Raw genomic sequence first — 24,982 nt, 5'->3', positions numbered from 1 at the left:
TCTTCGAGAAGAGGAGAGCCAGATTTGAGGAGAGCCAGATTTGTTAAGCTATTTTACTAACCCACTACTTATGGAAATCCAGAGACATTTACAGTGGACCACTCTGATTTATGTGGCTTTTCCTTTCATTTTCTTTCTCTCTCTTCCAGGAGATATATGTTTGGGTGGTGGGCCTGCATATAGTAGTATAGCTTCCTCAAACCTTAAAAACATCTTCTGCATGCCCTGTCCTCCAAAACAGCAGTACCAAAATTACTCATTCATTTCAAACACACAATCATCCAACCACAAAAAAAATGATCAAAATGCAGAATAGTCACAATCTTGTAATCTTCCAACCTACTTTAAGCATTAGTCACAATCAAAAGGTTAGAATATTACTCAGATGCCTTCAATTTTTTAAATGGATGATGGATGGCTATGAAGCACAGGATATTTTATTTGGGGTAAAACTTTCAAAATCATAAGCAAATTATCAGCATCATTTCAGTCCTGAGCAAATGAGAATTTTGTGACTTGTAATTCCGTACTTTCTAAAAATATTAATCTCAAATTGTTTTCAATGACACTGATCAATTTTTTTATGAATACTGATTATAGGAGTAAATTTATAATGAAAACATAAAAGAACCTCATTCTTTTATTGATTCATGATGAAACACATTCACACTGATTAGAGGGTTGATCGTGTTCCTCCAGAGACCTAACTCATTTCCTTTACAACAGCTTATGAATTAAAATTGTCATCAATGTTTACAAGTATGGTTCAACCCAATCAGAATGCTGTTTTAGAATGATTTGGTCAAGTAGAACTAAAATTACCTACTTAAGTAATAAATTTATCATCAGTCATTTTTGCTAAAGCCTCCTTCACCTACTTTAAGAGGGTTTTGCCTCAATTGAGGTAATCTCTGTTGTTTTCATCTCTTACAGAGAACTTAGATGTGGTTAGCTGCCTTTCTCATTAGATGTCACATAAAAAAAAATGATACCAAATAGCCTATTATGCATATTGAGGTACTTTTGCTCTTCAAACTCCATTAAGTTCTTATAAACCTCAATTAAGTAAAAGAACAGCTAATTAGAACAGTCTGTTTTCAATAGACTTAGAACTTTGCAAAGAAGATGACTCCAAGACCTTAGGCCTAACTACTCCTTCTCCCATGTATCCAAGCCACGGTATTTTAGACCAGACAGTAAATTCATTCTTATTTATTTTAAGTAAATCAAACTAGTCCTGCTGTGATTCACTTATATCATGGGGCCTCTGGGAGCTTATTTATTCTGGAAACATCCTCTGTAGTTGGAGAAAATCTAGAGCAGATAAGAACATGACTTGCATTCATTAAGATTTAAATTGGATCAAACTTGTAAGTGAAAGAGGCAAGAGGAAAACAATCAAAACCACTTATGACTTTAGACACTTCACTTGAATGAAATTCCGTATAGTAATCTAATTTAAACAGTCCATAAATTATCACTATTTTATTAATAATGGAAAGTACTAATAGAAATAAGTACTTAGTAAATGCTTGCTGAAGAAACTAAAAAATATTCACACATAAACAATGGTACGATTGAGGCCTAGATAGCATGGTGTGTGTGTGATACTCAGTTGCTAAGTCCAACTCTTTGTGACCCCATGAACTGTAGCCAGCCAGACTCTTCTATCCATCCATGGGATTTCCCAGACAAGAATACTGGAGTGGGTTGCCCTTTCCTCCTCCAGGGGATCTTCCCAACCCAGGGATCAAACCTGCATCTCCTACACTGCAGGCAGATCCTTTACCAAAGATACCCAGAAATATGTGTTTAAAAAAAAAACAAAACTAATTTTAAAAGCAATCAAAATGTGTGGTAAAGTGATTCTCTAAACAAAGATACATACTTTAGATGAAAAGTAATTAAATTCTATGCTGTGCTGAGTGACCAACTTCCCAGGTGGTGCTAGTGGTAAAGAACCCGTGGCTAACTATATACAGACTTCTTTGTATATGGGAGAGAGGGTTAACTTTCTATGATTAAAGTTTTAAGATTTCAAGCAAAGTTCAACTAAAGAGAAAAGAAAAAATCAGTCATTGTTTCAGACTATTTATTTTTTTAGGCAGCTTGTGGGATCTTAGTTCCCTGACCAGGCTTTGAACGCGGGCCCTCAGCAGCGAAAGCGTGGAGTCTTAACCACCAGGGAATCCCTGAACAATTTATGGATAATCTCTATTGCTTTCTTCATAGTCAAAGACTTTGGCATAGTCAATAAAGCAGAAATAGATGTTTTTCTGGAACTCTCATGCTTTTTTGATGATCCAGCGAATGTTACCAACTTGATCTCTGGTTCCTCTGCCTTTTCTAAAACCAGCTTGAACATCAGGAAGTTCACAGTTCACGTATTGCTGAAGCCTGGCTTGGAGAATTTTAAGCATTACTTTACTAGCATGTAAGATGAGTGCAACTGTGAAGTAGTCTGAGCATTCTTTGGCATTGCCTTTCTTTGGCATTGGAATGAACACTGACCTTTTCCAGTCCTGTGGCTACTGCTGAGTTTTCCAAATTTGCTGGAATATTAAGTGCAGCATTTTCACAGCATCATCTTCATCTTTCAGGATTTGAAATAGCTCAACTGGAATTCCATCACCTCCACTAGCTTTGTTCATAGTGATACTTCCTAAGGCCCACTTGACTTCACATTCCAGGACGTCTGGCTCTAGGTGAGTGATCACACCATCGTGATTATCTAGGTCGTAAAGATCTTTTTTTGTATAGTTCTTCTGTGTATTCTTGCCACCTCTTCTTAATATCTTCTGGTTCTGTTAGGTCCATACCATTTCTGTCCTTTAGTGACTGAACTGAACTGAACTGATTGCTTTCTTAATTTATTCACTCTATAATACTTACTGAATTTCCATCTTCCTTATCCTCTAGCTGAGGCATAGATCAACTATGAAATAATCACAGCTTATTTGCTAAAACTTTGAAGATTCCAAGATTAGCTTTTTGCAAGTATAATCCCTATCTCACTCACTCAACTGCGGTCTAATATTCCTCCACGAGTAGGAGAGGGGGTCTGGGTATATGTGCCACGCTGTCACATATACAGCATGTGTCTGATTCTGTGCAACCCTATGGACCATAGCCTGCCAGGCTCCTCTGTCCATAGGGTTCTCCAGGCAAGTATACTGAAGTGGGTTGCCATGCCCTCCTCCAGGGGATCTTCCCAACCCAGGGATCAAACCCAAATCATTTAACATCTCCTGCACTGGCAGACGGATTCTGTACCACTAGCGCCACCTGGGAAGCCCCGTCTGGGGTATACAATCCCAGCTTATTTAGGCTGCAGGTGGTTATGAGTTTCTGTTTCTGCAGATAAAATGAAACTTAGCAATAATAACTTACAGCTGTGTTATACTTCCCAACCACTAAAAGTATTTGTTTGCTTTCTCAAAATCTGGATGTGTCCACTGAAAAGAATATAACCAGAGAATATGAACATTTTTAATGGGTGTTCCACTGAAAACAATCAAAAAGCCTTCAGTTTGTATTGCATACATGCCTTGTACTATAAACCAGGATCGAAAACCAAACCAAAACAAAGTACACAAGCAACAAAACCGTGCACAGAATTAAGAGTCTAGAGGGGGAGAAGTAAACCAATAATGACAAGACATGAAGAGAATAATAAATGAGGTAAGAGACAAATGTGATAGGGCAGAATAACCAATCTGCACCGGAGCTTCCAGGAAGGCTCAAAGAGAAGCTGACCTTTGGACTGGGGCTTGAATAAAGACAGCAACAGGGTTTGAGAGGGAGGCACTGATTGGGCAAATGGCCAAAGTCAAGGGGAAACAGCGTATCTGGAGAACGGGAACAATCCTGGTTTGGGTGGATGAGGCTGGAACTGAGGTCAGGCTGTAAGAAGGGCTTGGAGACCACCCTTTAGGAAAACAAAAATCTAAATAAAAAGATCTGACTAGTGGGAGGATACAAGCATGATGGCAAAAAAAAAAACAAAATGGTTTTTCTTAAAGAGAGAAAAGAAAGACTAAATAGGGATAGTTGGGTCTTCTGAATGATTAAAGTAATACAAATTGGTTTGGAAATTTATCACCAAATAATTAAGTAACTGCAACATTCAAATACGCACTGCACAAAGTTATGTCTTTTTTTCCTTTCCTTTTTTAGGGACCAGATTACTTATCACAAGGGCTTCCTTAGTGGCTCAGATGGTAAAAATCTGCCTGCAATGCAGGAGATCCAGGTTCATTTCAAGTCGGAAAGACCTGCTGGAGAAGGGAATGGTTACCCACTCCAGTATTCTTGCCGGGAGAATTCTATGGGCAGAGGATCCTGGCGGGCTACGGTCCACGGGATTGCAGAGTCAGACACAACTGAGCACTAACACCTTCACTTTCAACACTTTACTTCTCACAACGTGATGAAACCAGCGGTTATTCATTATTTACTTCTGTTGTTCACACAGATATGTCTTTGATTTACAATAACAGCGTGGGCCCAGCTGACCAAATCTATTACAGGAATTGATAATGATGCCACTTAAGACTGCTATTTTATCAAACTAACTCTACAAAATAACTAATTTCTTTAATGAAATGAATGTAATCTTAAACTACATGTACAATAAAAATAATCATAGCCATAATGATGCCATTTCGTTTAAGCAGAAACATAACAGACTCTCTCATATACTTTCAAATATAATTGAGCCTGAGAAAATTTCCACCTAAATAATTCCAACAGAAAATTCCAATGACTTTCCAAATAATTTTAAGTTGTAATCATCAAAGGTGTTTATTTACCTCAGAGAAACTGCATGTGGCCCATATATCTCTCTCACTGCCGACAAGTCAGCTTCAAGCTGGGGGTGTTTGTGCAGCTCCCCGTCATAGTTAACCTGATGAAAAGGAATCATTTAGGAGTGACTTACAGTGAAGAGAAACAAAAAAAGCAAAATACAAATAATCTCTTAGACAGGTTACCCTGTAGTTCTGCCATGGCCATTTTCTCTGTTGCCTTCATAAAAAATATATATAGATAATTCAGCAGTATATTCACTAAAGTTCTTAGGTTCAGATACATCTGGTATAATTCATTATGCTTAAAAAATTATTATCTGACTACTTTGATACGAAGACAATGCCACTGTTAAGATGAGTGAAGTAAATGGCAGATAATCTGGAAAAACTTCTAGACTGAGAAAAGAGCATTCACTTCCCCTCTGTAAGAATTAGTGGTGTAAACAAAAATCAAAACTGGAAGAATTATTTTAAATACTGTTGAAGTGTTATCTGGTTAAAGAATCTTAGGAAAAATACCCCATTTCTAGTCAGGCATTCCTGGAGAGAAGAATTCTAGTTTTGTTCATGTCCACCGATACCTCTACTGCTTTCCATATGCTTGATAGACCAGATTACTAGTTTTTGATTCCAATGAATAAATCTATTTGCGTTCTTTACATAATAATAACTTTGGCTTTAAAGCATCTCTTTAACAAGTTTCCTTTCCATTATTCTATCCAAATTACAAAGCATATTTGATCAAGTTTACAAAAATAAAACAAGATACCTTATACAGCCATATCCTAAAATCGAATGCTCAGTTTAAAATTTCAACATTATCCTAGAAAAATATAATGAATTATTTCATATACTGCATGCATATGCAGCGGTGCCATTTCCATGTGTATAATTTATGATGTTTCTTCGTAACAACTGATCAACACTTTACATTCGTATAGAAGGAAAAGGAAGAGAGTAAATACAAATAATGAAGATGCTCGATAATAAGGGCCCATCAATTTTTATAAAGGTTAATCACCTTCCATTGAAAACAATCCATGCTTTTATTAGTGTCACCATTTCAAAACACTGAGTGAGCACAACATGCTTGATAGATGTAACAGTTAAAAGCGTAATAAGATGCTGTCTGCAAAATATCTGTAATGAAGGCAGATGACTTCAATGTAAATAAATGATTACAGTCAAAGAACTGCAAAAGCAACCTTAATTTCTGAAACTATATAGAGAATGAGCGACAGATAAATTATATGAATTTCCTTATTAGTTGCAGAGCGCTGTGGAACCATAGGCCTTTCGGATGACAAGCACAGATTTCTGCTAGAGCTTGTGCGGTTGTCTCTGCCTTGGAGCGGGTGTCAGGAGAGCCTCGTGTGCTCACCTGTCCTCCGTAATAAAATTCTTCCGAATCATTGTCTCCTTCAGAGTCTTCCTCCACTGTGCTATTCTGTCTTGACTCCTTAAAATAATAAGGTAAGAAGACAATTTTAATGGTCAAATTAGCTCTTCCTCCTTCGGAAAAAAAGGTAACGAATGGACCTAAAAGGTAGGTCTTGTGTATACCATGTGAATTTTAAATAAAAGCATTCTTGGTGCAATGCAAACCAAAAATGAAAGATAGTAACAGATAAGTTTTGTGGTGGGTGCATGAAGCTCTATGTCCCTGGTCTTGAGTTTTATAATTTAATATTTGATGTATATAAAAAACTATGTTAATCAATTACAACTTTGGTGTTGTTCTGATAAAACATCTGACAAGCCCATACTGATTCAACTTTTTGTTAAAAAATTCCTCAGCATTATTTATCCCAGATTGTTCTCACTTTCACTGCCAACTCCACATAATGGTATGAAAGAAAGGGCACTTTGAATCTAATAATATAAAAATCAAATTATGCATATACATACAAATACATTACAAAGATAACTTTCAGTGTGTAGAAATTATTTGCTTTAAATTTCAATTTTCAAAAGGATATTTACTTAAATATACTTGATGAGTTTCTAATTAACTGAACTGTATCTGTCATGTGTCTAAAGTACAAATGACAAAAATTCATCTAAAGTAACTATTCCTGTCCCCGGGCCCTGTTAAAATAATTAAGAGAAAGGTAGCTGCATTCAGACACAGGAATCTATTAACTTGATGTTTTGTGATCATCCCTAAATTTCTAGACCAAATTTCAAATTATTAAAGAAAACAAAACAAAAAACCTAGAAAAGGGAATGTAGGTTTTATAAAATATAGTTTTTGGTTTTAGCGATGATAATGCTAAATTAGTGATGCTCACTTTGGCTACTGAAGTGCAGAATGAATGGTGTAACACTAAAAAGAAAGCAGGGTGGCTTTCAGTGCATAGTTTTTGTTTTATTATAAGATTACTTGATCCTTTTTTTTTTCTTTTTTGATGTGAACCATTTTAAAAATCCGTATTAAATTTGTTACAATATTGCTTCTGCTGTTTTATGTTGTTGTTTTTAATGGCTAAAAGGCATGTCCCCAACATTGGGAGGCGAAGTCTTAACCAACGGACCACCAGGGAAGCCCCAGTGTATAGTTTTAAAATCAAAGAACTGTTGGTCCCACCATCATTTTGTTTGTTTAATGTCCCAGTATTTATTTACAGATTGAAGTAAATTTCCTAAAGGTGCTATTGTTCTTTTAACACTGGCAAAAAAATAGTAAGATTATACCCAAGCTCTGTGCTCCTTTAACTAGAAAGACCATCTTTTACAGATAAAATTTTAAAGATCTCATCAAAATTCTGTATACCACATACAGTTGTTCTAACTATGCTACGTAAGTGCTCTTCAGTCAACTACGTTATTAAATGAAAATACAGAAAATAAGTTAGGTTTTGTACACACTTTATTTAGATTTAAATCAGATGTTCTACTACTTTAAAGGTAGTTAATTTTAGGATGCTATCTTTCCCGTACATAAATCCCTAAGCCAGCAGCATGAACTTCATTCACTACATGCAGTCTTAATCTAAATAATGATGGTATTAACCACAAATACATGGTAAATTTCAAATACATCTATACTGTTTTGAAGAAATATAATAAAACATAAAATGTAATTTACATACCTCGCCATTTTCCTTCTGTAATTTGGATTTTATGGATAAGCAACAGTTAATGTCATTTGTCTTTCTTAATTCTGAAATATATAATTAAAGGATCATTTTAGTTTTCAGTATACTATTTACCAAACATTTATAAGTTTCAGTATAAAAACATCCAAAGATGATTCTTTTTTTGCAAGAGAATTAAGAAATGTTTTGAAATTATCTTATGGTAGAGAATTATATACAAACTATTCTGATTTTTCATTGCCCATAAAATGTGGTCAAACTAAAGTGGCCACAGTACAAATTCCGTCAGCTCTCACTATATATTTCATGGAATCTATGTTATGTTTTTTAAACTTTTAGTTTGTCTAGCAGTATTGTTATGCATGAAAATATTTTCACAAGCAAATATCAACATAATGTGTTTAAACGGGACTTTTTTAAAGTACTAATTTATGCATTTAAAAAACTGTTGAGAGACAAATTAGTGATGTTAAATAGAAAATTTGCATAGAGAACCAGGCTTATAGATTCCAAAGATAAATATCTATTATATGGGTTAAAAGAAACCAAAAAACAAAGCTACCTACAATCAACAAAATATTAACCAGGAACTTAAGAAAACAGTGTATTCCCATTACCTGTTGCTAGTCGATGAAAAATTACTGGAATTGGCTCTGTAGTGACTAATACATCTTCATCATTTTCTGAACTTGACACATATGTATTATCTGCAAAAAAATATAGACAACTAACGGCATAGTAACTTGAAAAAGTACAACCTTTATTAAAAACAATTAAGGACTAGCGCTACATCACTTCCAACACTCATGAGGTACTATTATTCTGATTTAATCTGGAAAAAAAATGAAGGAAATTACAGGTTTACTTGCACATTAATAATGTGCAAATTAATTATAAATGTTTTCTTTAAAAATGCTTGTATCTCCTGGAGAAGTACAGACTTTGGATAGAGACTATTCAAACACATCTCTAACATTTCATGCAGTAATGGATCATTTGGAAGTGACTGGTTGCCTCAACTCATGGAAGAACATCCTTTGAAATATTGGTATAAGTCTGTGGTAATATCTGGGCTTCCCTGGTAGCTCAGCTGGTAAAGAATCTGCCTGCAATGCAGGACACCCCGGTTCCATTTCTGGGTGAGGAAGATCCCCTGGAGAAGAGATAGGATACCCACTCCAGTATTCTTGGAATTCCCTGGTGGCTCAGATGGTAAAGAAAATGCCTGGAATGTGGAAGATCTGGGTTCTATCCTGGGGTTGGGAAGATCTGGAGGAGGGCATGGCAACCCACTCCTGTATTCTTGCCTGGAGAATCCCCATGGAGAGTGGAGCCTGGCAGGCTATAGTCTAGGGGTTCGCAAAGAGTCGGACATGACTGAGCGACTAAGCACAGCACAGCACGTGATAATATCTGGGGCTTCCCAGGTGGCACAATGGTAAAGAATCTGCCTGCCAGGTAGGAGACATCAGAGTTGCAGGTTCAGTACCTGGGTCAGGAAGATCCCCTAGAGGAAGAAATGGCAAACCACTCCAGTATTCTTTCCTGGAAAATTCCAGGAGGAATCTGGCAGGCCACAGTAAAAGGGGTCACAAAGAGTCAGACAGGACTGAGCATGGCACATGGCACACACATATTGTAACATAATACACAGTTGCTATATTTTTTGCTCACTGATGATTACAGGGCATCTGTGACACAACTATTTAACAAAGAGTTAAATAGACCATTAAATAATGGTCCTAAAATATGCTCATCAATGATGTATAAAAATGTAAACATATATATAAAATGAAAGCATAAAATACATCCAACAAATAATAGAAGGCTGCATCAATTTCTGCTAGGAGAAATGAGTGTTCAGATGACTTATTGAATACATGATAAAAGATCTTGAGCCAAGTTTTCATAATATTGTGTCAGTGCAGTGACAGCTATCAAGCTAAGTCATTATTTCCAAAGATACATCTGTACTGTTTTTAGGCCTTGAGGAGTAAGTGAAAAGTGATATGTATTCACAGTGTAGCCACAAAAGACTCTCAAAGTTATACAGCTGTAAGTTATTTAGGAAGGTGAGAGGTGATGGGGGTAGGCTGGACTTGGTTTGCCTCATTACTTTGTTCTAATTGTTCTAATTACAAATTCTTATTTCTTTTTCAACTAGCATCTAGGAGGGTGTGATATTTCTATGTTTATCTAGTGAGACCCCAGATTAAGAAACAGATTTTATATAAGTTTTAATTACTGTCTTGTTATATTAGGTGAAACTTTGCTTATCTGAAGTCTCTTCTGTTAGTAAGCTCACACGTTCAATTGAGGATCAAAAGCTGCTCTTAAACCCAGTTTTTAAATTTCTTAACCCTCATTCAGAGCCTCACGGACTCAAAGTTATTTATATGGAATCAATTTAGTTGGGCTTTCCCCATGCACAATGGATTCCTTGAAGCAAACCTGTGAAGAAAAAGAGGATTAAAACAACAGAAGCAACAGCTAACCACCAACCAGAAGGGAAGATACAGAAAAATCTGTAAAGTGGACACAGTATCATGGAATATTTGGTGTCATGGAATGAGGAGGTTTCTGCTAAAGCATCAAGAGGCAAATGAATTAGAATTTTCTGTTTAAGAAAACAAGGAAGTGAATAATTCAATTTAGAGGATCAAATGGCTTACTGGAAGTGAGGTGTGAGTCAAGAGAATATAATTTGGTAAATAAATGTTGCATAATACTAAAAGACAGGATTATGCATTCAACATAACATTTTTAAAGAGATTTTCTATTGGTTTGTATTTTGATTAGTATTTAAGCATCAGAACACTTCCCATTTCTGCTTTTGGCTTAATTTACCCAAACCAAAATGTTTTCAGTTTCAATGGATAACAGTATCCATTAAATCACCATTACAATACAACAGGCCAGATCACAGAGGAATATCCAGGTCAAGAAGAGAAATGCAGGAGCAGACAAAGCACTTCAAATCTAGACTCTGCTACCAATTAGCTGTTGATCTCTTTAAATCTAAGCCACGTTCTGCTCAGTTATAAAATGAAGACGTTTGCTGATGGGAGAGCTTTGAGGAGCATCCCAGCTGTCTGAATGAATTCTGTGTTTTCTTTTGCTGTTGTTGTTTAACTATTTTTAAATCTTCCTCAAACTATTTTGACACCTGTAATAATACTCATTTTTGTTTAGACATAGGAAAATAGTACACAAAAAGGGTAAACAATGCATTTAAGGTAACAGAATGAGTCAGTGACAGAATGCTTTCAAGCTCAAATTCCTTCTCTGCAAGTCTCCTACTTGAGTTTAGGGCTGACAATTTCTTTTCTTTCTAAAAGCTTCTGGCTCAGATGGTAAAGTGCCTGTCTGCAATGCAGGACACCTGGGTTTGATCCCTGGGTTGGGAAGATCCCCTGGAGAAGGAAATGGCAGCCCACTCCAGTAGTCTTGGCTGGAAAATCCGATGGACGGAGTAGCCTGGTAGGCTACAGTCCATGAGGTCGGAGAGTCAGACATGACTAAGTGACTCCACTTTCTTTTCTAAAAGCTTCTGGGGACAATTAGGTTCTTTAACGTGTACATTTTGTAGAGAACCTATGGAGATCCTTGTTAAAGGCTGTTACCAATATGAATATTTCCTCTTCCCTTCCCTGCCAGACTATGCAAGCATCACTGGAAATTCTGTGGACTGAGGACAGATGAGTAGAGAGCTATGAAAACATGTGTTTTAAACCACTGCTTTTATTCTATTTCATTCTATTTCTAATTTAAGCCATCATTCTATTATTCATTACTATGTAACTTCATAGAAATAATTACAGATAATAACTGTATTGATTTTATAACATAATCTGTATAGTTCCCCCCATATATGATATTCATATAAACCATCCAACCCAGTCAATTATCAATGTCATCCTTATTTTAAAGATGAGGAAACAAAGAATCAGAGAAATTAATTCACCCAAATTATTTAAGTAATTAAAGTTTACACATAGTGTAGTAAGTGGTGAAATTGTCTGAATCCAAACATCAATGCTTTGCTATTTTTTTAATATCAAAAAAATAGAGAAATGAGAGAATTCATACCCTCCAGTAGGCAAGCGTCCTAATTAAAGGTGGTAACCCAAGAGGAAGAATTCTGCTGGTCTGTCACAACAGAGTCACAACCTATGATTTGTAATACACACGCATGTGTGCTAAGTTGCTTCAGTTGTGTCTGACTCTTTGTGACCCGTGGTCTGTAGCCCGCCAAGCTCCTCTGTCCATAGAATTCTCCAGGCAAGAATACCGGAGTGGGTTGCCATGCCCTCTCCAAGGGATCTTTCCGGCCCAGGGATCAAACCCAAGCATCCTGCTTGACAGGCGGTTTCTTTACCACTAGTGCCACCTGGGAAGCCTGATTTGTAATAAAATTAACTTTAAAAAACAGCAAATTGTCTACAGTATAAACTCCATGAAGAAGTACAGATAACCAGAAGGCTGCTCTATTTCTTCACTATTTTGAAAAGCCAATATATATATTTAATTTATATACAGGTCATTTTGTACACCTAAATCTAAAAGACCCTCTAAATTTTCATTTTCACAAAAACAAACTATGAAATGAATTTCAATAGATGGCACAGGTAACTTAATAGGTTAAATTATAAAATAGCAAATCTGCTCCTAAGGAAATAAATAAGATGGCATAATCTTGAATTGGGAAGATTATGTTGATACACGTTCATAGGATAAAAAAAAAAATTCCGTACTGTATTTTCAAACTTAAATGATAAGATAATCATTAAGCCATAAATTCAGAAAAAGTTGGGGCAGGGGGAAAGCCTGAGGAACATTATCAGAAGGAATTAAGAAAAGTACTATCAAGATTATTGAATTTAGAAATTAGAAGCGACATAAAAGAGCTATTTGTTTGGAATAATTTTTAAAATAGACAAACATTTTAGAAGAAAAACAAAGGGGGGAAAGACAAAAACAAATATAAAATAACATAAATAAGGAAGGGGAAATAATCACAGAGATGCAGATTTTTAGATTTAAGATTGAATACTATTAAAAAAACTTTTTGCTAAAAGAAATTTGGACATTTCTCCAACATAGTGAACTTTCAGGAAGAACACGTGTTAAAAAATGGCTAAAGAAATAGAAAAAAAAAGAACAGATCACTAATCATGGCAGAAAAATATAACTGCCCTAGAACAATCTCTAAAAACATACCAGGCTCAGACAGATTTGCTAGCAAGTTTTATCAAATGCCAAAGAACAGTTTAATCTCTTCAGCAATTTGAAGTCTTTAAAAACAGAATATATGACAAAATACACATAACTCTTATAGAGCAACATTAAAATATCTGCTAATACAACTTGTCACCTTTTGTTCAAAGGAGAAATCATATATGATACCGCATTTGATGCCAAACAAGAATTGGATAAATTGTAAATATTCATTCTTTAAAAAAAAAAAAAGCTTGGTAAATGAGAAAAGAAATGATACCTGCTTTTCTGAAAGCGACTAGAAGCAAGCTCACTAATTTTGAGAAAAGGAGGGAAGCTGCCAACTTTCATATCTATTATTAAAAATCACTGGAAGTTCTGGCTAGTGCAAGAGGAGAAAAAATACAGGTATGAATACTGGGAAGGAAAAGTAAGCATATAATTTTTATATAATATTTTATATATATATATTTATATGAAAAACCAAGTGTAGTAACTGAACTCCTAGTACAAATAACTAGAATTAAATTTAATAATGGGGGAAATATCATAGTAATATTCACTTTGAAGAAAGCTCCATAAAAATACTGCTACTACTTCTTCTCCAGAAGTATCTTCAGAAGTGACAGGAATCAGAACTGAATTAGAGTCTTGGTTACCAGCAAAACTACACAGCCTTGGGGAATATTTAGCCTCTCTCAGCACACTTCTTCACGTATAAAATGGCATGATAACACTTGTTCTGTCTATACATAGACTATATTTAGAATAAATTCAATTATGTATATAAAAATACTTGGTTCTATCCCCAAATTCGCTGATCCTCTCTCTCCATCTTCACGTTTTTATTTATATTCCTTTTTAATAAACTAAATTATATTGGAAATTCACTACTAACTTGCTTCATGAATAAAATTCAATTTTAAAAAAGCACCAATGATAACCAATACTTTATTTTCAATTTTAATTTCTGTATACCGTAGTTCCAAGTGGGGCTCTTGTATGGTGAGGAAAACCAGAGTAATACCCCGTGGCCACAAGAGGGAGCTAAATATTTGGTTCACTTAATTAAAGGCACCATCGTATTTCCTACCCTACAAAATAATTCACTTACTGTCTTCAACTGGGCTTTGATTTGTGGCATTATTTCTATCACCTTGACTTAAAAGTCCTGCATCACACATGGCTGACATCTCTAGAAGCTACCTCAGATGAAACACATAATAATTATATTTACAATAAAAAGTTGAAGGCAGGAGGAGAAGGGGACAACAGAGGATGAGATGGTTGGATGGCATCACTAACTCGATGGACATGAGTTTGAGCAAGCTCTGGGAGTTGGTCGTGGACAGGGAAGGCTGGTGTGCTACAGTCCATGGGGTCGCAAAGAGTCGGACACGACTGAGCAACTGAACTGAACTGAACAGTAAAAAAGTAGGGCTTTTATTTTCCTAACTTTAAGCAAACATTCAGCATCAAAAGCATACTGTATCATAAGGGAGAGGGCTGATTGCAAAATCATACAAAAACTTTTTTCTTTATATAGTTCATGTCTTGGTTCTTCCAGTGGTATCTGCCTAGAATACTTTTGATACTACTATTAAAAATAGGTATATATTTAATAATGAATAACTCTCCTTAAAAATTGCATAATAGTTTTATAGAATGCTACACTTTCTATATATATGGAGAAATATATGGAGATCATAGCAAAGTAACAGTAAAGGAATTTGTGATTTATGAAAACTATTTTAAAATATTAAATTTGATTTTACAAAAAGGTTAAATGCAGAATGTAAATTGCTACAGGAAATACTTAGGTTAAAAGATAAAGAAATAAATTTTACAATATTCTGACACCACATTATTAACTAATTATTTTTTAATATTCAAAATACATATCATCAAAATTATAGCAATCTACTCATTTTATATAGAAATTATGATCTCAATAATGCATAGTAAATGAACAAAATAGTTAGATTTAAATAGGAATTAGAATTATGACTTTAACTTATAACACACATAGGTCAGTTTGGAAACCATCAGATTTTATTAGGAATGAATATGGAGTAAAAAGTATATATATGAAATATAAGCAGATAAAATTTGCTAATCTTTCCTACAGTGTATGATAAACAATAGATTCCTGCATTATACATTTTGGGGTAAACTGTGTGCTTAGTTGTGTCTGATTCTTTGCAACCACGTGGACTGTGGTCCACCAGGCTCCTCTGTCTACGGGGATTCTCCAGACAAGAATACTGGAGTGGGTTGCCATGCCCCACTACAGGAGACGTTCCCAACCCAGGGACCGAACCCATGTTTTCCGGATTGAAGGATTCTTTAGCATCTGAGCCACCAAGGAAGCCCAAGAATACTGGAGTGGGTAGCCTATCCCTTCTTCAGGGAACCTTCCTGACCCAGGAATCAAACCAGGGTCTCCTGCATTGCAGGAGGAATCTCTACTAGCCGAGCTACCCGGGAAGCCCTAATCAAGACGGTTTCAATCTTCTCTAAGTCTACAGTCTCATGCTCTTACTCAAGATAAAGTTATACATATCATTTGTGAGAAAAGAACTACAGATAAACAAATCTTGTTCATACTTGAAATTATTATGACAAATGTTGGCAAACACATCCTGGGCTCTGGTGAGACTACAGTGAGTCCAGAAAGTAAGACTGAACATGGCCTTGAAGACAGACACTGGTTTGATGCATAAAAAAATGAATCTACTGTGATCTTACATTCTGCTTTTTATGCACAAGTGTTTGTGGACCTAGTAATCGATTTCAGGACACACAGGGAGAACGGCTGTGCATATGTAAGAAGCCTAGTGCAGTCTAGCGGTACGTCCCCGGGCTCTGGACTATTGGGTTCCAATTACAGCTCTTCTCCTTAATGGCACTGTCATCATTCATCTGTAAAATGGGGACATTACGGTAACTATCTTATAGGGTGGCTGCAAGAATTGTTTAATTATATATACACTTAGAGAAGGGCTTCCCTGGTGGCTCAGATAGTAAAGACTCTGCCTGCAATGTGGGAGACCCAGGATTGATCCCTGTGTCAGGAAGATCCCCTAGAAAAGGGAATGACTATCCTCTCCAGTATTCTTGCCTGGAGAATTCCGTGGACAGAGGAGCCTGGAGGGCCACAGTCCGTGGAGTTGCAAAGACTAGGACACAACTGAGCGTGTTATCACATACACATACACTTAGAGAAATTGAGAACGGCCTGTCATTTTCAATTATTACTATTGCTTTTAGCTATTGTTTTAGCTGTTGCTCCTACCTATTATTTTTAGGTTATGAAAAACCAAATGATTTCCCCAAACCAACAACTAAACCAGTTTAGAGAACCTTTATTTTAACCATAATGAGGTAAGTACATAGGCTGACACTATCATATGGGCTTAAAGAAAGAATAGTTTTCACAGGGAAACTATTTTGATTCTGGACTGCATCTCAGGGTAAGACATGTACCTAGCAGGCAATCAACAGAATTATATCTTTAAGTCTTCCCCTGCCAGTGATTCACCCCTGGATATATTTAAATACATTTCACATCTCCAGAAGAAAAAATATTCAAAGGAATCATGGCATAAATATTTGTAATAAAAAGAAGAAAAACATACCTGGGTAATCTTCAGATACATGTACTGAATAGGATACACTGTTAAAACAAGGCAGGGCGGGAGAGAAAAGACAGGCTCAAGTTACTACTAAGGTAGACATGCTTTTACACAGTAAAAACCAACCTCAGGTTACTCACTAATTTATATAGATACAAGTATAAACAGAAATCAAGATGGATTAGAAAACATCTTTGATAGTTGACACAGGAATCTTACAGATTTTTTAAATACATGACACAGTAATATAAATCTTTTGTGATACTTTTTTTAGTATAGCTAGGTCTTTTTATCTCAGCAGTGTCTAACATTCAGTTCTTTATAAACATGTGCATTGTTTGTGTGCTGCTGCTGCTGCTGCTAAGTCGCTTCAGTCGTGGCCGACTCTTTGCAACCCCATAGACGGCAGCCCACCAGGCTCCGCCGTCCCTGGGATTCTCCAGGCAAGAACACTGGAGTGGGTTGCCATGTCCTTCTCCAATGCATGAAAGTGAAGTCGCTCAGTCGTGTCCGACTCTTCACGACCCCATGGACTGCAGCCTACCAGGCTCCTCTGTCCATGGGATTTTCCAGGCAAGAGTACTGGAGTGGGGTGCCATTGCCTTCTCCGCATTTTGTGTAGGTTTTATCAAATCATCTTTTCTTACCAAAAAATGAAGTATTCTCCCATGTAGTATGGCACTTAAGGATCTAAACATTTATTTTTAATATTGCCTTTTCATAATATGTTGTGCTTTTTGAAACAGGTCCTTTACTTTAAAAAATTAACAAAATGGTGACAGTGTAACTAATAGGTATTCACAAACCAATCTCTCATCATCACCGTATATAGTAAATAAACTACCTCCTGTACTCAGAAGGATTGGGTTGTTTTAAAAATCACTTTTAACAACTCCATTCTCGGTAATCCCACTGTTTCTATGTATTTATCTCATGACACATGGGGATTTGTCATACTTTGTTTATTCTCCTTTATCAACTAGATTGCAAGTCACTTGAAATTAAGGTCCATTGATACTTGTATTTTCAGCACAGTTATCTAGGCTAGACACACATGCATGATATTCAGCACATATTCAATATTAGCTTTTTGGATGGATCAGTGGGGCTGCCACTTGTCACAGAAAAGTCAAAACTGAGTTCAAGTTCAGCCAAAATAACTACCTGTTCAGACCAAAAATATCAATTGTCTTTGAAGAAACTTACAGAATACAGAGCCTATATAAAGTATCATTCACCAAGTCAATACAGTCCAAATTACTCGACACATTAACAAATAAAAAAAACTTGAGCCTACTTCAAGAAAAAAATTTGACTCGTCTATGAGATTAGCCCTCAATAATGTTAAAACAGTAAGTATGGTCCGGGAGTTGGTGATGGACAGGGAGGCCTGGCGTGCTGCGATTCATGGGGTCGCAAAGAGTCGGACACGACTGAGCGACTGAACTGAACTGAACTGAAGGATGTGAAGGAAAATCTAATCTCAAGAAGAAACAAATACAAAGAGACGATCAGGGTCTTGTGGGACGCTAGCAAAATAGCAAATATTTTATATAATCGGAGCTTTATATAAAATATTTGCTATTTTGCTTTAGAAGATGAAAAGAGAGAATAATGCAGAAAAATAAAGCTGAAAATCTCCAAATTTGGGTGAAAGACATAGATGTGTTAATTGAAGAAGCTCAGAATACTCCAAACAGGATAAGGGCAAAGACATCTACTTCCAGGCACACATAATCAAACTGCTGAGAAACAAATACAAAGAGAAAAATTTCACAGAAGAGAAACAAAAGACACATTATATACAGGGAAATAAGAATCAGTGTTAAGTTTTTGTAAGGAACTACAGAGGACACAGGACAGGAGAAAAGCAGAGTAGGGGCGGCGGTGGGAGGAGGGGACGGGGAAGTAACAGCTATGAACCAAGAATTCTTTATCCAGGCCATAAATCTGTCCAAAGTGAAGGCCAATAAAGAATCTTTCAGATAAAGGAAAATTGTGGAAATATGTCTCAGCAGACTTAAAGTATAAGAAATCCCAAACAAAGTTCCCAGGCTAACTGATAATTAGAATTTCAAATACCCAGAAGGAATGAAGAGCACCAGAAACTGTCATGCTTTGTTTGACAAAATATAAAAGACTGTATTTATCATAATGTTTTAAAAATACACATGGGTATTTAAAGTAAATATGCAGCACTGTGTGATTTATAACATGTAAATGTAGTACCCAAGGCAGGTACAGAATAATGTGCGGGAAGGGTTAAATGGTCATATATAGCTTCAAGGTCCTTAATCTTATGGGAAATGGTATAATATTAACCCTAAATAATACCTCTAAGAAACTGTAAGAATATACATTGTAATTCCTAGAGCAAGCCCAAAACAAGATTAAATACAATAATAAATTGCATGGAATTCTAAAATCATTCTTGAACCTTTAATCCCAAAGAAAGCAGGAACAGAAGAACAAAACACAAGGAACAAATAGAAATCAAACAAATACTAAATAATATGAATCCTACCATAGCAAGAATTGCCTTAAATGCCGATGGAGTAAACATACTGAATAAAAGGCAAAGATGGATAGATAGATTTAAAAAAGCCAGATCCATTTCCATGCTGTCTTTAAGAGATCCACATTAAATAAAAACACAGGTAGATTGAAATTTTTTAAATGGAGAAGATATACCATGCAATGGTAAGCATAAGGAGACTGAAGTGTTTAATAACAAAGAACTCAAGACAGACACGAAGATATCATTCATAATGATATCATTCATTAATCCAAAGGATTAATCCATCAGGATGCAGGCACAATAATCACAGATGTGTATGTACCTAATAACAGAGCTTCAAAACACGTGAGACAAACCTGACAGTATTAAAAGGAAAAACAGACAATTCAACATAGTATGAGAAACTGACAGAACCACTCCCCTCCAAGAAAGAGATCATTAAAGACGCAGATGATTTGAAATACATTTTCATAGAAAATTACAACCACAAAAGATATTCAAAAGACTATCTTTTTCTCTTTAGATACACATGGGTAAAGTCACATACTGGGCTATAAAACTGCTGCTGCTGCTGCTGCTAAGTCGCTTCAGTCGTGTCCGACTCTGTGCGACCCCATAGACGGCAGCCCACCAGGCTCCCCCGTCCCCTGGATTCTCCAGGCAAGAACACTGGAGTGGGTTGCCATTTCCTTCTCCAATGCATGAAAGTGAAAAGTGAAAGTGAAGTCGCTTAGTCGTGTCCGACCCTCAGCGATCCCATGGACTGCAGCCGTCCAGGCTCCTCTGTCCATGGGGTTTTCCAGGCAAGAGTACTGGAGTGGGGTGCCATTGCCTTCTCCGGGGCTATAAAACTAGTCCTAATCAATGTGAACGCATAGTTGTTCAGGGTTCACTAGTTTATATCCTGGTCTCCCCGGCTCATCTTGTCCTTAAAACACTAAATCTTAAGTCCTCGAAAAGCCACTGCCTTTTAGAATTCGTGACTGGACTCTGTTACCTTCGCCACAGGCAATGCAACTCTCCCAGTCAAGCCCAAGTCTCCAGGACTCCATCAGTCAAATCCCTGGCATGTTTTTCTAGTCCTTGGAAAGTAATCAGTCAGGGACAAGAAAGACTAAATAAAGAGGACAGTAGGAAAGAAAGATGGTTAATATGAGACCAAGCACTGATATGCTGGTTCTTTCATAAAGCATATTTAATTGTTCAATTAATTCAAGAAGCATTTCTTGGTAACTGCTAAAAGTCAAACACTGTGTTAATCCCAAATAAGATTCAGGTAGAAAAAAAACTGAAACATGACTAAACTATTAATTCAGAGGGAAATAAAGAATATGAAATATAATGAATATGACAGACCAAGAAATCGGAATATTTTAAAGCACATCAGATGCTTTTTTTTTGCTTTTTATTTTTAAATAATTATAGTCACGTGAAGTTACACAGATAGTGCAGAGAAGTCTCATGTTTCTCCACTGACTACATCTTATGCACTGATAGTGCAACATCAAAAGGAGGAAACCGACACCAGTGTGTATGTCATTTGTTCACATTTGCATCATGTACCCACTATTGCAAATCAGGACACAGAACGATTTGATCACTCAACATCTCCCTCTTTAGAGTCATACTTATCTGCCTTTATACCTATATCCCTAAACTCAGGCAGCCACTAATCAGTTCTCCTTCTCTGTAATTCTGTCAGTTCAAGATTATTATTATGTAAGTGAAATCAGAGTATGAAGCGTAGCAGTATTTTAGGTAAAATTAGTACTTCGAAAAAATTACTATGATTGGAAACATTTAGGATAGACTGAAGAGGAGAGGGATCGAATTAAGTAATAAAATATGAGCAAACATCAGTGGGGAGGTATGTAATGGGAAGGAGAAGCAGGAACAAATGGCAGATGCTGGACCCCTGCCAAGAGCCCAGCTTTGGGCCCTGAATCAAATGCCAAAAATTAGAAGATAAAATAACCATGCCTCAAACAAGCTGGAGGAAATATATACTATGACCCCATGTGAATTCATCTTCCCACAATTCGTTTCCTTACAATGGAATGATACTATATGTAGAAAGGAAATTATGGATGATCAGGGCAAGCCTTTATCTGGCAGTACTATGTGACAGAAGCCTGGGAATTTGCCAAAGATTATGCTCAGTACTGAGCTGAATTGATTCCCAACAGCTTACCATCTCAACCTACGGCACTTGGATTCATTTTTCATCCGAATCAATGTTTAGAACCAAAAGGAAGCCTTAGTACAGTCCCATGTCTATCTTCAATTAGGGAGACTGCTGTGGTTAGGCCAAGCAAACTGGATCAAATTCCAACTTTGAGGTGGGTGGCAGAAGAAAAGTAATTTCTATACACTCAGCTCCCATCTCTTTTCAGTAAAATGGAGGAATCCAGATCTACCCTACCAGCCCGCTGTGATGATTTAATGGCTTAACAGGTGTAAAGCCCCCAGGACAATGCCAGACACTAGCAGCAGGTGCAGAGTAATTATAGCTTCCAGTACAAGCAGTGAAAATTTACAGAAGTGAAATTTTACATGAATGAATGTTCTCTGGGGAACTCAGTTTGTTCAAAATCACAATATAATGCATTTTTTTTCAGAGACCAAAGCTAATATGGGTGATTTTATTTTATGGTTGTATTATCCTCATGATATTAGGAGACATTCCCATGTTCATGAGCATGCTTAATTTTTCAAATACAAAATAGAAAACAAGAGCCCTACAAAATGATTCATCAACTCCTGTGATGTATAGCATCTTCAGGGTTGTACACCAGAAGGAAAATCACTAGGGCTGTAAAATCTGAATCAGTTTCACTTACAGAGTCCTTAGGGAAACAAACTAATAGAAACAGACATGGACGATTAAAGCTAAAGGACCTAATAGGTAGGGCTAAAAAAAGAACAAAGAACCAAGCTTAAATAGATATGAGAGTAAGTGTAGCACATGCAGTACATAATAAATGTTAAAGCACGCAAAAAAAAAAAAAAAAAGAGAGAGAGAGAAGTGAAAGTGAAAGACGGTGAGCATGAGAAGGAAGAAAAACTTGGAGCAAGCTCTGAAATCTCATTTTTAAAAATGCCTTCAGATATTTGGAATTTGCTAAATTACAAATACACTGAGGTGCTTTGACAGAGAAATTCAAGTCCATCGATAGGTATTTGGCATATACTGAATGCACCGTACTAGGTTCTTAATATTACAAGTTTAAAACTACAATCTATAAGTTATTTGTATGATCTCAATAATTTTTTTTGATAAAATGGTTGCTTCTGCCTCTTATTGCTCTGACAGCATCTATCCCAAAGATACCTTCCAATAGCCAAGAGCCTCTGGAGCAGTTCCTGGAAGAGCCCTCTCGGATGTTGAGTATCTACCTAATCTACCTAATCTTGTACTTTGTTTATGTATTTGTTTACTCCTATAATTAAATTGCCAACATCTGCTGGATCATTGAAAAAGCAATAGAGTTCCAGAAAAACATCTATTTCTGTTTTATTGACTATGCCAAAGCCTTTGACTGTGGGATCACAATAAACTGTGGAAAATTCTGAAAGAGATGGGAATACCAGACCACCTGACCTGCCTCTTGAGAAATCTATATTCAGGTCAGGAAGCAACAGTTAGAACTGGACATGAAACAACAGACTGGTTCCAAATAGGAAAAGGAATATGTCAAGGCTGTACATTGTCACCCCGCTTATTTAACTTCTATGCAGAGTACATCATGAGAAACACTGGACTGGAGGAAGCACAAGCTGGAATCAAGATTGCTGGGAGAAATATCAGTAACCTCAGATATGCAGATGACACCATGCTTATGGCAGAAAGTGAAGAAAAACTATAGGGCCTCTTGATGAAAGTGAAAGAGGAGAGTGAAACGGTTGGCTTAAAGCTCAAAATTCAGAAAACGAAGATCATGGCATCTGATCCCATCACTTCATGGGAAATAGATGGGGAAACAGTGGAAACAGTGTCAGACTTTATTTTTGGGGGCTCCAAAATCACTGCAGATGGTGATTGGAGCTATGAAATTAAAAGACACTTACTCCTTGGAAGAAAAGTTATGACCAACCTAGACAGCATATTAAAAAGCAGAGATATCACTTAGTCAACAAAGGTCCGTCTAGTCAAGGCTATTGTTTTTCCAGTGGTCATGTATGGATGTGAGAGCTGGACTATAAAGAAAGCTGAGCGCTGAAGAATTGATGCCTTTGAACTGTGGTGTTGGAGAAGACTCTCGAGAGTCCCTTGGACTGCAAGGAGATCCAACCAGTCCATTCTGAAGGAGATCAGTCCTGGGTGTTCATTGGAAGGACTGATGTTGAAGCTGAAACTCCAATACTTTGGCCACCTGATGCAAAGAGCTGACTCATTGGAAAAGACCCTGATGCTAGGAAAGATTGAAGGTGGGAGGGGAAGGGGACGACAGAGGATGAGATGGTTGGATGGCATCACCGACTCGATGGACATGAGTTTGGGTAAATTTCAGGATTTGGTGATGGACAGGGGGGCCTGGTGTGCTGCAGTCCATGGGGTCGCAGAGTCAGACACGACTGAGCGACTGAGCTGAACTGAACTGCTTTCTCTACACACCACCTTTCCCTCCTCTGCCGTGCGCTCCCAGCTTCCCATGCAGGTCACCTGCCTGCCTCCATCGCCAGGTTAACGCATGCCGGCCATTCTCCACTCCTAGCCTTGGGCTCTGAGTGCTGCTGAAAGGACAGAGGAGCTAAATCTAGTGGCATGCCATGTGGTATGTGACGCCAGCTGTGCACAACTAGCTCAGTGGCCCCCAGAGCCCACCTCTCACACGCTCCTTTGCTGCTGCTTCTCAGTAGTCTTTTCAACCCCCAACATCTTTCCAACACCTTATAACTATTAATACCTGCCCTTTCACAATGCACATTAAGATACAATAGACGATCATATGGTTACTCCCTCAAGGCATTCCCTCAACTGATTCTCCACCAACCACCTACAGGCTCATACTTCTCTTCTGGCATCCAGAAAAAAGGAAATCTCCTTCCTTTTATCTAAGACTAACACATCTACATGATTTATAGATCCCATAAGCTCACAGTCCATTTGGTACCTTTCTCGATTAATTTAATCTAACAATGACATCATTTTAAATTAATCAAAATTTGTAATTATCCAAGTGTGAAGAGATCTGCCCACAAAGATATTAATGGTAGTACCATTTAAAAAGAAAAAGTGCCCCCCAAACCATAAGTGCCAATAATAGGATTATACCAACTATTACATACACACAATGTGATGCCTGGCAACTATGAAAAAATAATGGTGTAAAATAATATGTAATGAATGAGATAAGTGCTTCTGATATATTAAGGTACATACAAAAAAATCAGACTGCTGTAAACATATTTTCGTTAAAAATGTATACATGCATGTCTACACAGATAGAAACGTGGCTTAAAAAATAATGAAAAACTTGAACAGTTGTTATCTCTTGGTAATTGGATGAAAGGAAACTCTACTGTTTATATTGTTTTGATACTTACAATAAATGTATATGTGTAAAAAGGAAAAACCTAGTAATGTTTAAGCTCTCCTCTTACCTTGTAGCCTTTTTTCATCACTCTACTTTTTCTCTGAAAGTTGAGTTTTTATAAAGAATAATCTAACCAGTCTTCACTAGCTATCAACTCTACAGGCACCTT

The 24,982-nt window shown here is 36.8% G+C and overlaps 1 protein-coding gene across 7 annotated transcripts in view; it reads right to left on the bottom strand.

Annotated features, from left to right (window-relative positions):
- Nucleotides 1–24,982, bottom strand: part of PARP8 (poly(ADP-ribose) polymerase family member 8) — a 198,097-nt gene that overhangs the window by 80,653 nt on the left and 92,462 nt on the right. For 6 of the 7 annotated variants that reach the window (XR_015149248.1, XR_015149247.1, XM_086362570.1 and 3 more), the window contains 5 exons: nt 16,762–16,799; nt 8,524–8,613; nt 7,901–7,971; nt 6,190–6,267; nt 4,812–4,906 (listed from right to left, as the gene is read on the bottom strand). Coding sequence is in view for 3 of the 7 variants with exons in the window: in XM_086362570.1 (XP_086218696.1) it covers nt 4,812–4,906; nt 6,190–6,267; nt 7,901–7,971; nt 8,524–8,613; nt 16,762–16,799 (372 nt within the window). In the remaining 4 variants the exon portion in view is untranslated. Of the gene's footprint in view, nt 1–4,811; nt 4,907–6,189; nt 6,268–7,900; nt 7,972–8,523; nt 8,614–16,761; nt 16,800–20,273; nt 20,391–24,982 lie in introns of all 7 variants that reach the window. The other variant, XM_086362572.1, reaches the window with a different exon arrangement.

The sequence above is a fragment of the Bos grunniens genome, chromosome 20 (genome assembly GCF_055505025.1).
Source record: "Bos grunniens cultivar Pamir isolate PY7600 chromosome 20, Bosgru_T2T1.0, whole genome shotgun sequence".
Taxonomy (NCBI): Eukaryota; Metazoa; Chordata; class Mammalia; order Artiodactyla; family Bovidae; genus Bos; species Bos grunniens.
This window is presented reverse-complemented; position numbering and strand designations above follow the sequence as displayed.